Source organism: Cucurbita pepo, chromosome LG02 (assembly GCF_002806865.2).
Source record: "Cucurbita pepo subsp. pepo cultivar mu-cu-16 chromosome LG02, ASM280686v2, whole genome shotgun sequence".
Classification (NCBI taxonomy): domain Eukaryota; kingdom Viridiplantae; phylum Streptophyta; class Magnoliopsida; order Cucurbitales; family Cucurbitaceae; genus Cucurbita; species Cucurbita pepo.
This window is the reverse complement of record NC_036639.1, coordinates 1573387-1586069: the sequence shown is the minus strand read 5'-3', so window position 1 is coordinate 1586069 and position 12683 is coordinate 1573387. Positions and strand designations below refer to the sequence as shown.

Sequence of the window (12683 nt, the reverse complement as noted above, 5' to 3'; positions counted from 1 at the left end):
AGGTTTTCACACCCTTATAAATGATGGTTTGTTCTCCTCTTCAACTAACGTGGGACATCATAAGGTGTGAGATTCCACATCGATGGGAGAGGGAACGAAACATTACTATACAAGGGTGTGTAAACCTCTCCCTAACAGACATGTTTTAAAACTGAGGTTGATGGTGGTTCGTAACGGGTCAAAGTAGATAATATATGTAATGGGCTAAAGTGGATATCGGTTGGCGGTTAGACTTGGGTTTGGACCGCAACTCTAACCAAATTTTTAATTAAATAAAATAAGGCAAAATAATATATACACCAAAACTTCTATTTATATTTTATTACTGCAATGTAATATTTCTTTAGGGTTAAATTATAAATTTTGTCTTTAAATTTTTTGTTATGAAAAAGGTATGTAGTAATTGGGGAGAAATAACGTAGAGGGTTAGTCGTGCCTTAGAAACAAAGCGAGCGTAACTGTTTTCATTTGTTATATATAAAAGGAAAAATAAAAAATAGAGCGAATGGAAGCGAGGGCGAGAGAAGACGCGACACAGCGAGAGGGCGAGAGGGCGGTGAAGAATATGGGAGAGCGGTGGGGGAGATGAGTATGAGATGATCCAATCATTTGTTTCCTTTTTGTCTCTCTCATGAATTATTAATGGATTGATGATTCTGCTATTCTTTTCCATTCCTGTGTGGTTCTGTTCTCTCAGTTCGATATTTCTTCCAGTTGCATTGCACCTCTGACTGTGCCGATGCGGCGCCCATGGATTTTTGGAAAATGTGGCTGCTCTCTCTCTCTCTGCCTCTTGCCTTTACCTCCATCTGAAGAGCCTTCTGATCGCCCTATGACCATGACGTCGTCCATTGAGGCAAAATCTGGTTCAGATACAAGGCACGTTTCCTTTTCCTTACATCATCCTAATTCTCTCTCTTTTTTCTTTCTATGCCTTTTCATTTCGATTGACTCTTCTGATAAATGTAGGACTAGCATTACTTATACCTGTTGTTTTCTTATTTGGCCCTAAATTTCGTGTTGAAATTATGCGCATCGTCGTTTTTAGTTCTATTTTTATTCAGAATTGTGCACGGTTTCAGTTGAAGTCGGTTTAGGGCTTTATTTATTTATTTATGTATAAATAAATAAAATATTCATAAAGAACTTTCAAAAGCCTCAAACGCTCACAATTGAAGAATAGTTTTAAACTTTTTTTCTTTTTTTTTTTTTTTTTTTTTTTTTTTTTTTGAAAAAGTTAAATCATAAATTTAGTCGGTGGAGTCTAAATTTATATTTAAAATTACATTCAAATCCTACCAATTTTTACTCTCTTGGAATAATGGTTTTAACGAAGAACAGCTATTTGGTAAGATGATTCCTCTTGGAATTTAATGAATTTATTTGCTGATGTTAGCGAGTCAAAACATACATTGGTTCTTCTTTCGTAGGCAAGTTTGATTATTATTTTTCTATGGAAGTTTCACTCGCAGTCAAATGATTTGACTGTCACCTAGCCCGTGGATAATTGATGAACGATATGGACTTATGTGCTACGAGTCCCGAAGAATAATTCCTCTTTTTTACTTTTTTATTAGAAAAAAGTAAATTATGTTCCCTAGCCATTTCTATCGTCGATAGAAATAATATTTTTATTTATGGTCTTTAAAAAAATTAGAAATAGATATTGTTATTTAAAAACTTACCTGTTAGAAACCTTTATAGAAAATGAGGAACAGAGATTTAAGCTTAGCTTTTAAGTATATATTTTCGATTATGAGATTAGAGTTTGAAAAAGATTTGAGCAGTCTGATACATTTAAAGAATATGGATAATCGATGCAAGAAATTTATATCTTTCTTCTTGTTCATGAGTCGGTCTACTATGATCAAGATCCATACTCCCTTTTTTGGAAGCATAAAAAAATCTCCAAAATTACAAGAAAGACGAGACTACAACCACTACTTGCTCAGTAGTAAAACGCCTTCCTCCTTGACTTGACTTTCCTAGTTGCCCGACTCCTCTTCAAACCCAAAAACCTTAAATGACCTCGATAAACTAAAAAAAGATTAATGAAAATTGAGAAATAGAAACACAGAGAATAGTAAACAACAAAGTTATTAAACGACTCCCCAATATTTCCAAACCTGAAAATTTCTAAAACCAGTGAGGATGAAAGCATGGTAAAAAGAAGAAACAATGAAAAGATGTAGTTAGCCGAATAAGTAAAAGTAGAAAAGAGGTCGAAGGCATAGGGTACCCTACTTGTATGGCCGCCTTATAGGACTTGTTTTGGAACAACTCGCGGCGTAGGGTAATCGTGGCAGACAGAATTTAATACCCACCATTCTCCCCCAACTGATCTTCAATCCTCATCTCTACACCCTTTTTTTATCAGAGAAAAAAAGCAATATATGAACACTAAAGAGCAACCTCTAAATCTAAAACCAAACCACCAATGAACTCTACAGACCAACTCTGCAACTTTGAAGCTACTAAAATCCCACAGCCACAGCCACAGCCACAGCCACAGCCACAGCCACATGGAGAACGTAAGAAACAGGTTAGAAGGAGACGCCAAAGCCGAAGGCTTTATAAGCAAATGCCTCTGAATATGGCTGAAGCTAGAAGAGAGATTGTAACTGCACTCAAGCTTCACAGAGCATCAACAAAAGAAGCTAAAGAACAGCAACAAAAACAGGACCAACAGATTAAACATTCACTTCCTGTGTACCCTCATCAATTCACCCCTTGTTTTGAACCTGAAAGAAGAATGAAATCCAGGAGAAATCCCAGGATATACCCTGATTGCTCATTTTATTTCGAAAATGGGTCTGATTTTATTGCTCCTCCACCTGTTGCACAGAGTCTCCATTTAGATATCCCTATACAAACCTTAGGTCTGAATCCCAATTTTGAGGATACTAGTTCAGTTGTTTGCAGCAGCAACAACAACAACAACAACCATTCATTTTATTCACTTTCATTCTTGCCCCCATCTTCATATATTTGTCCCACATTTGATTATGCTGCTACTACTCATCAGGAAGTTCCCAAATCAATTTCATTATCAGAGGAAGAAAGGAGGTTGATGGCTTCTGATTTGTTTTGGTCCAATAATTTCCCAACTGGAGAGAGTGAAAAGGAGATTCATGGGGCAGTGGAGGAGGAGGAGGAAGAGGAGGCTATGATGGCTGAGATCAGGTCTATGGAAGAGAAGCCTTTGGAGATTGATGGTCAGACTCACTGTACTTTTGAGAATGTTCCAACTGGACAGAGTGAAGAAGCCATGGAATTTCCAGATTGGTTGAGTATCAATGATGATTTTTTGCAGCAGCGTTCCAATTATCAGTTCTCGGATGAGGATTACCTTCAAGATCCTGACCTATCTTGGTACGAATTTAGCTTCCCTTAATCCAAAAGAAATTCAAATTTCAAACCCCAATGGAAAAAATATACATTTAGGAGGTCGTTTTATTTCTTACGGTTCTAGTGTGTCCTTTATTTCTTCCCCCCCTTTTTTGGGTGTTTGCATTTTGGATTAATTTACTCATTTTTTTTTTCTCATTTCAATACATATTTGCATTTTGCAGCATGGACATTGGGGAGATTGAAGATGTGGATGGAGATTGGTTAGCATGATTGTTGGGTTTTTATCTCATACCATGCTCTTTAATAATATGAGAAAACGAATGAAGCATCTTTTTTCCCCAAACGTGATTCCCTCCCCCTACATACTTTGATCAATATTTTTGCTTATAAATACTTGGTCAAAAGAAATTATTAGATGGTTGGAACACTATAATTATGCAACCAATTATTAGAGAGAAACAAGCACAGTCTAGAGGCTACAATAAATACTGAAGCTACAATGAATGATATTGTTAACTAAAGACAAGTAGTTTCTAATTGATGGTAGTAACTTACCATTCATACATTTTACAACTTACAAATACAAATTAAGAAACCTTTGACTTAAAAGCAGCGAAATCTAGTATTATGCCATGTAACTCTTTCCTGAAAAGCATTTTCAAAGGGGCTAGAATTGAACCGGATATCTGTCAATGGAATCGAGCCACGGGGTCCTTGTGGGCTTGCGGTTGCGCCTCATAGAGCGCCACACCAAAGAGTTGCACTTGAAGCCAGACCCAAATGCCAACTGCCAAATACGATCCCCGGACTTGACCCTGTCTTTGGCCTCCAAATAAGCCAGTTGGTACCAAATACTGCTGCTGGAAGTGTTTCCGAATCGATGAAGTGTCATTCTAGAAGCCTCCATGTTGCTCTCGCTGAGCTCAAGGTTCCTCTGTAACTCATTCAGTACGCCCTTGCTGGCTGCGTGCACACAGAAATGCTCGAATGCTTGCTTGTAATCTGGAATGTATGGTTTCTTGGAGTTCAGTACTCCGCCGCCGGAGGAGGAGGAGGAGGAAGAGGAGAATAACTGCCTCCACACTAGAGTTGCGAAGAAGAGGAGCTGCTCGGAGAAGGGCAAAACGAGGGGTCCAAGGGTTGTGATGTTGGCTTTGAGAGCTTCGCCTCCAATCTCCATTAGGTCTTTGCTGACTTTTAGGCCTTTGAATCCTTGCTCGTCTTCTTCCTGGTATACACACCTGCCACCCACCAGGCACCATTCAACTTCCAAAACACTCAACACATCAAATCTTTCACAACCTAAAATGGAACATTTTCTTTGATACTATATTTCACAAATGATCATAATGAAGTAAACCTAAATATATATATATATATATATATATATATATATATATNATATATATACACTTTTGTAAGTTTAAAGTTTAAAATTAATATTTAAGAAATAAACCTAAAAGTTTTAAGAAATGAAAAATGAATATGATCTTTAAACTTTAATTATTTAAGAAAGACAATGACTTGGTTTAATGATATCACGTGCTTCCTCTCAACCTTTCACTATTGTTCACTTTAGTATGGAAAAACAATAAATAAATTAAAAAAAGAAAAAACAACAACTAATTATGGAACATGAAATACAAATGACAGTTCAAAAGTTGGATATTTAAACATTTAGTTGAGAGAGTGACAGATAATAGTCTAACCTCAAATGCACTTTGTGAATTTAAATGTCTTCTATACAAGTTAGATAAATTTAAAAGAACGACATAATGCATAGTATCTACATCACTATCCTTCTAGATTGGATAGTATCTACTATAGAAAAATATATCTTTTTCATCAAATAACTTTCTAACTCAGAGTGTATTTCGTATAATTTTTTAAAAAATAATACTAGATTATTAAAAATATTTCATGTTTGGGACCCTAAAATCTACAACATATAAATTCCCATGAATTGACAACATTTCTTGTTGGCAGTTGAAAGACGTAATGGGCCACTAAATATACAGCTACACAACATAATAAAAGCCCATCTGCAGTCAATACAACTACCACTATATATACCAAAAAACACGTGTTATTTTTTTTCTATTGATATTTTTTAATTGCATTTGAAACATTATGTCAAAAACTGCTTTAAGCATATCTTCAGAAAATATGTTTTTAATATAGAAATTAAATATTACATATATGTGCACATACATGCATATAAAAATTAAATTCTATATTTCCATCTTATCTATTTCTTGTAGAGTAAATATAACTAAGTGATAATTATAAATATTACATATAAGTTTGAATCCTGCCTCTAATCTTGCTTTCAGTACAGCCTACATCTAATATTGTTATTATGACAGTTTTTGAAAGAGAAAACAAAAATGAATGGTCCCACTTTTTATGTTTTCCATTAGTGAATGCAAAGAAAACTGAAAAAGAACAAAACGAAAACGAAAAAGGTAAGTACCTGAAACTGCGATCATCAGCACCTTTGTGGGTTCGAACGATGTGTTCGAGGCGGTACTTGGCGCGGTAGTAGTCACGGCGGCGGTTAGACAGGAGCACGGCGGAGCAGCCCATGCGAAAGAAGCAATTTGGAATAAGCATAGATCTATCACGGCCTTGGTACCAATTGTATCCCACAACCTCCGTACTAACGACGACGGCGTAATTATTAGGGTTAGACTGAAGCATATCGCGAGCCAAATCGATTGCAATAACTCCAGCGCTACATCCCATTCCGCCGAGATTGTAACTCAAAATATTTCCCCTCATCTTGTAGTGGTTAATGATCATGGCGGAGAGTGATGGTGTCGGATTGAAGATCGAGCAGTTAACGACGAGAACTCCAACGTCCTTTGGACGAATCCGAGTCTTCTCGAAAAGCTCGTCGAGAGCGCCGAACATGACGGCAGAGGCCTCCGTTCGGCCTTCTTTCATGGTGGCACAGTTACCGGCGGAGGCGATCACCGACTTCGGAATGTAGGTTTCATCACCTATTCCCGATGACTGTAAAATCCTCTTTTGAAACTCTAGGCTTCCTTCATCGAATTTGCCCGATTTTCGTGCTAGTTCTACGAATTCCTCCTTCGATACCTGCAGAACGCGGACGAAATCTTTAACACAACAATGAAAAAACTACTGATTATTACACACAATTATATTTCATAGTCTTTATATTTTAATTTTTTAATTTACAAGATTCTAAATAAAAATGTATTCTATCATCCTTTCGCTGAATTTCTACAATACAGTTAAGATTTATTTAATTAATTTATGGCACTTTTTAAATTTATCCAAATGTTTTACCATAACATAATAAAATTAATTTAAATTTGAGCAGAATATTATTTTTTTAGTATTATAATTTTAATCGAAAAAACAGTTAAATAACTCATATAAAGTGTAATATTTCCAAAATTCATCTTAATCTCGGTAGGAATTCCAAATAAAAAAGGTAAGTCACATGCAGGATATTAAGTAATTTCAATTAATCGGCTGAACTTTCAATCTAATTTCATGCAAAAAATTAAAGAGGCAAAATATTTTTTAAAAACAAACGACTCTAGTTTTAGTTAACGACACAGGACAATTACATTCTCCAAAAGAAGCTATCTATGAATATTTTCCATCTAAAAAAACTAAAAAAAATGCGAAACTATGTAAATAAAAACGAATGGTTATGCACCTATCTATTAAAATCCTACCATTCCGTACTTCTAGTGGCTAAAAAGTTCTGGCAGGATCAAAGAAATACACTGCATCATAAGATATTCATTTTGTTGTGGAAAAAAAAAAAAAGTCGAGAAACAATGATTTAATAATTTTACCTTCTAACCAAACCAAACTAATATCAATCTAACACCTATTAATCAACGCTCGATTAGATGTAAACCGAAGAATAATGAGCACTCCAAAAGAAGGTTCAAGTCCTCATCCAGATCAAACAATCAAAATCGAAATTAAAAATAGAGAAGAAAAATCAAAATCAAAATCAAAATCAAAATCGAACTAACCTTGAAGTCATCGGAAGGCCGAAAGCACGAAAAATCAATAAGATAGATAGATCTAGGGCGCGACATGAAGTAAACAGAGAGAGTGAAGACGAAGACGGCGAAGAACGAAAGAACAGAAGCGAGATCGTAGCGAGCATCTTCCCAAAGCTTCCGCCATAGTTCCTCGCGGCTAAGGCTTCCGACTTCAGCGCTAAAGACGAGAACCAACAGTGGCACAGTAGCGAGACAAATGGCGTGGTTGATCAAGTAGTGGTAACCTAACTTGACGTACTTGAGATTGACGGATTGTAAGAAGTCCGGAAGTCGGCGGCGGACTCTGACGGAGAAGGTAAGGGAGCCGGCATTGGGGCCGGAGGATTCGATGCCGCGATTGACGATCTCGGTGGAGAGAAGGTCTTGTTCGTTAGCCATGAGAAGAGCGTGAACGATGGTGAGAGAGAGAGAGAGAGAGAGAGAGAGAGAGAGAGAGAGAGAGAGAGAGTTGGATTTGGGAATTTGGAGAGAGAGAATATAAAGATGGAGAGGGAAAGTTGGTGGGTGGGAATTAGTTATTGCAAACACCAACTCGGCGCCAATGCAGTTGGGGTTCTTTCAACTCCCATTAATTCTTCATTAATTCCCATCTTTTTATTATTATTATTATTATTATTATTATTATTACTTTTTCTCTTTTTATATTTACAATCTATAATTACCTTCATTAAATTATAAACAAATTAAGTTTCAAGTTAAAATTAAAATTAAATTATTAATAGTAAAATTAAATTTTAACTTTAAAATTAAAATCGATATAATTTTAGGATAAATATTGATGTTTTGCTAATAATTAATGTTAATTAATGAAGTTTGTGTGATCTCTTTCATGATTATAATATTAGAGTGATAAATTAGATTAAAATCTTGAACAATTATTTGCTTATTTAATAAATTTTTTTAATCAATTTTATTTTATTTAAAAAAAAAAATCGATTTAAAAAGGCTACATGTTTAATTTTGTAATTTAAAAAAAAAAAAAAAAAAAAAAAAAAAAAAAAAAAAAAAAAAANAAAAACAACTAATTTGAACCCAACCACATATCCACCCTACCCTCCACTTGCTGAAAGAGTTAGTTGGGCAGTCCGCATTGACCAAGCAAGAGGGAGGTCTTTGGCCACGCCCTTTACACTTGACACGACACACACATTCTAAGCAATCAATTTTGTCAACCAACAACAATCAACAAACACAAACACACCTAGTAAAGGGTTTTAGCCCATGCCCAGTTCTACCCATGCCCAGTTCTACCGGAGAAAACAAAATAAAGTCCCATTAGCTTATGTTCAAAGTGGACAATATAGTAGTAAAGTCATGTCCTTAATTTAGCCATATCAATAGAATACTCGATAGCTCCAAAAAAAATAAAGGAGCGGGGATTGTTAAGAATAGTAGTCTCACATTGGCTAGTTAAGTGGAAGATCACGAGTTTATAAGGAATATGATATTCTCCATTGATATGAGGCTTTTTTGAGAAATCTTAGCAAAAGCATGAGAGTTTTAAGCTAAGAGTGGACAATATCATATCATTGTGAAAGGTCGTGAGGAGAGTTTATACTCAAAGTAGACAATATCATACTATTGTGAAAGGTCGTGAGATATCAGAGTCATACCTTTAATTTGTGAGTCAATAAACTTGACTTATACATGATATATAAACTTGTAGAGCAAGTTTTGCAATATATCCTTTGCTTTGGTATACTCGATTCGATGGTCAAAACTAACTAAATCTAACATGAAGAAAAGGCTTCATAAGCAAATTAATTCAAAGAACAAAGTTGACCTAATAAGGCATTGTATGTAACCTTTGCAGAAGATTTAGGCTTCTAGCCTCAACTTATTGCCTAGGAAAGGGGCAAAAGCACTTGAGAGAGCCCATTGATAGTGGGCCATAGTAATCCAAAAACAGCCGACTCAATCCAACCCAATCTAATTTTCGGTTCAGTTAAGTTCATTATTTAATAAAAGTTGTTTGGATCGAAAAAATCAATTCTAGAATAAACATGTAAAAACTAACCTTTTAATTTTATTGAAAACAAAATTTGAATAAATAACTAAAACAATTAGAACAAACTCAATTTAAATAATTTGGACTGAAAAATTTTGCTATCTGAATCATTGAAATGGATTTAAAAATGTCTAACCCAATTCGACTCACGAACACTGTTATTCACATCATGAAATGGTAGGTACAATATTAGAAATTAAATAAAAAATAAAAAATCCAAAAAACTTTTCCTCTACTAGTGCTTTCTTATGTGAATCCTCTCTTTATAGCTTTCTGATACACGTGTTTAAAAACCTTATTTTTCTTTCTTTGAAATTTTAGTTTTGTGGAAATTGTTTTAATCTATGTTTTTCAAAAGAGAAATGTCCTGAAAATTGAAAGGGCTAAACTGTTATTGTCCCAATTAAATGGGTCCCGTTTTACTTGGGGCCAGTTCAAATGGGACCGCCGCAAATGCAAATAGCTGCGCCCTTAGTCCTTACCCTTATCTTTATATTTGGACTTCCATACTCAAAATTAAGCACGAGATTTTCCTCTTTCTTCTTCATCCATTCAAATATATATTTATTTTTTTCATGGGAAATTACACCCACATAATTTCCCCATATTTCAAATCATGAGCCTACTCAACCTTCGAACAAATCTTATAATGTTAAATTATATGAATTAGGTTCGATCCGATCAAATCAGATCAATTTTCTAAAAGAATGACCCAATACAACACACTATAATAAATTATAGGCTTTCAAATGACGAGCAACATATCTATAAATGATTTATAAGATATACCAAACTATAAAAATGAAACTCTAATCTAATTATTATATAAAAAATTGGACAATAGAGCACACTAATATAAAGTATATTAGTTTAGCAATATTATTAATAATTCTCAATTATACAATTCATTTTTAAGATGGACGGCCCAATAATTAACATGAATTTAAAGGGAAAAAAGAGTCACTTTCAAATAATTTTTGAAAAAAGCTCAATATAATTTAAGTCAAAAAGAGGTCAATGACTATTTAGCCGCAAAATCTTCTTAATGAACATCTAGAAGCCCATGATTTCAAACTAATGTAACAAATCAATAATATGGTATAAGTTCATATAATTACAAATTTGGTATAAGTTCATATAATTTTAAATATTAAAATTAAACTCCATGATTTTAAAGACTATTTATGAAAATTTTATTTACTTAAAAAGAATAAAATTTTAGGGACTAAATTTTAAAATTTCTAATATTATAGTATCAAATTTACAATTTTGATCTAAATTTAATTATTTATAACTTAAAGACTGGTCTAAAAGTGGTAGAAAAATTTAAATAATAAAATGGCCCCTTTCTTCCTTTTTCAGAACCGTCATGCCTTTCTTCTTTTTTTAAAACCACTCAAAAGTCCATGACATAGACATCTAATTTAGATAATGAAACTTTTTTTAAAATATTAAAATAAATAGAAATAAGTCATTTATATTCTTAATCTCCCCAAATTGTATCAATTAAAATTTTAAATTAATACAACTCCAAAATTTAACGACATATTAACAATTTTTTTACCTTAAATTATAACTTTAAAAAAATATCTTTTATAAAAGTTTTAGAAAAATATTGAAAAATTAGGACAAAAAAATTGAAATGACTGTAACCAGAAATAATGTGCTTTAATATCAGTTTAGAAATGTTTATAAAAAATAAAAAATAAAAAATAAATAAAATAAAAAAGATGGAAGAATTTATAATGATTATTTTAAAACTCACGTGGTGTTTTTAAGTTTTATTACGCGTTACCCAAAAGCCCACTGAGCTTCTTCGTTGAGTTCCCTCTACCTCAGAGTTTACTCGTTTTGTCCATTTCCTATTTAACTCCAAAGCCCTATCCCCTCTTTCACTAACTTTGAATTTCTCTTTCTAAGTTCCCGAGCCTCATTCCGAACCCAAACCTGCCTTACGCTCGGATCTGATAGACCGTTCATTAATGGCGGACCGTCGGAACTCAGGCAGTGAAACGAATGAAGAGTCGGGTGGTCAGATTTTGAAGTACAAAGGTGTACGAAAGAGGAAATGGGGCAAATGGGTCTCTGAAATTCGGCTGCCCAACAGCCGTGACCGTATTTGGTTGGGTTCTTACGACAAACCAGAGCAAGCGGCGCGTGCTTTCGACGCGGCGCAATTCTGTCTACGCGGTCCCCATGCGAAGTTTAATTTTTCAGATAGTCCGCCTGAAATTGACGGCGGCGACCGGCTTTCGGCTCAGGAGATTCAGGCAGCCGCAGCGAAGTTCGCTGTCGAGCACGGCGGAGAGGAACGAGTTAAAACGGGTAGTAGTAGTAGCAATGAGGAGGCTGTAACCGGTAAACAGTGTTCAGGGGCGGTTGACAGCGGAGATGGAAGCAGCGTTTGGGCGGCTTGGGACTTGTTGGACGGTGGTTCGGATTTTGGGTTCGGTAATATTATGTGTCGGAATGAAATGGTCTATGATAGCGACATTATTTTCCCGGGACAAGAAAATATGGAGGATAGGTTTGTTGATGGTGGAGAATATTTTTGTCACGAGGCTAATTTCCTATGGAACTTTGATAATCATTAAGCCTATAAGCTATAGTGTTTCAGAAGGGCCAAAAAGACAAACCCTATAAGCCATAGCTTGGTTGGGTCATTTGCTAAATTTTACCAAACCTAGTTTCAATAATTTTTTAGATATTACACCCAAAATAAACTCGAGCATATGTCAATTGTCACAAAAAAATATATATATATATATATATATATATTTATATGTTGTAGGCTAAAAAAGTCTCATCCAATGTATACATACTCAATAAAATTTATATATTGATAGAATATAAGTAATTATATAGTAATTTGCTCTATATATATAATGATATAATGTAATACGATGTATTAAAGCGTCACATCAAGTGTGGCATATGATATTATAAATTTAAATAAAAATGATAAATAAATGAAAAGACGAGAATGAATTAAATAATATGTAAAGTAAAAGTATTATAATTTCCTTTGTTTTTCTAAAAGTAAATATGACCCAACAAATTATGGTTAGGCTGAAATCATTTGCAAGCAATGTATAACTTTTATATATATATATCTATATATAAAGATAAACTTGAAAAATAAAATAATAAAAATAACATTACTAACAAAGGGTTTAAAATGTATTGAAATAATTATTTTGAACTAAATAACAAAAATATTACTTTTCATATCCCAGCCAAAATAAGGGTTTTTGGCTAACAAGCTGCGC

General features: G+C 34.1%; 3 protein-coding genes across 3 annotated transcripts; 2 read left to right on the top strand and 1 right to left on the bottom strand.

Annotated features, from left to right (window-relative positions):
- The first annotated feature begins 532 nt into the window (after nucleotides 1–532).
- Nucleotides 533–3694, top strand: LOC111788333. Its single transcript, XM_023668660.1, has 3 exons — nucleotides 533–879; nucleotides 3026–3372; nucleotides 3573–3694. Exons 2-3 carry the CDS (start codon nucleotides 3071–3073, stop codon nucleotides 3619–3621), a joined length of 351 nt encoding a protein of 116 aa, XP_023524428.1. The 5' UTR covers nucleotides 533–879; nucleotides 3026–3070; the 3' UTR covers nucleotides 3622–3694.
- A 134-nt stretch (nucleotides 3695–3828) lies between these two features.
- On the bottom strand, nucleotides 3829–7846 carry LOC111788208 (3-ketoacyl-CoA synthase 10). Its single transcript, XM_023668477.1, has 3 exons — nucleotides 7374–7846; nucleotides 5825–6453; nucleotides 3829–4592 (listed from the first exon to the last, which is right to left on the bottom strand). The coding sequence occupies exons 1-3, from the start codon at nucleotides 7782–7784 to the stop codon at nucleotides 4019–4021; spliced, it is 1614 nt and encodes a 537-aa protein (XP_023524245.1). The 5' UTR covers nucleotides 7785–7846; the 3' UTR covers nucleotides 3829–4018.
- A 3320-nt stretch (nucleotides 7847–11166) lies between these two features.
- Nucleotides 11167–12167, top strand: LOC111788294 (ethylene-responsive transcription factor ERF017-like). The gene has a single exon (XM_023668618.1). The coding sequence runs from the start codon at nucleotides 11397–11399 to the stop codon at nucleotides 12006–12008; it is 612 nt and encodes a 203-aa protein (XP_023524386.1). The 5' UTR covers nucleotides 11167–11396; the 3' UTR covers nucleotides 12009–12167.
- Nucleotides 12168–12683: the final 516 nt, after the last annotated feature.

Bases quoted from the DNA above. Each gene is read 5' to 3' on its own strand.
- LOC111788333 (XM_023668660.1), top strand. From the start codon at position 3,071: ATGGCTTCTGATTTGTTTTGGTCCAATAATTTCCCAACTGGAGAGAGT. The intron at 3,373-3,572 runs GTACGAATTTAG...TGCATTTTGCAG, and splicing joins CAAGATCCTGACCTATCTTG to CATGGACATTGGGGAGATTG.
- LOC111788208 (XM_023668477.1), bottom strand. From the start codon at position 7,784: ATGGCTAACGAACAAGACCTTCTCTCCACCGAGATCGTCAATCGCGGC. The intron at 6,454-7,373 runs GTTAGTTCGATT...CGCGTTCTGCAG, and splicing joins GGCCTTCCGATGACTTCAAG to GTATCGAAGGAGGAATTCGT. The intron at 4,593-5,824 runs GTACTTACCTTT...GGTGGGTGGCAG, and splicing joins GCTGATGATCGCAGTTTCAG to GTGTGTATACCAGGAAGAAG.
- LOC111788294 (XM_023668618.1), top strand. From the start codon at position 11,397: ATGGCGGACCGTCGGAACTCAGGCAGTGAAACGAATGAAGAGTCGGGT.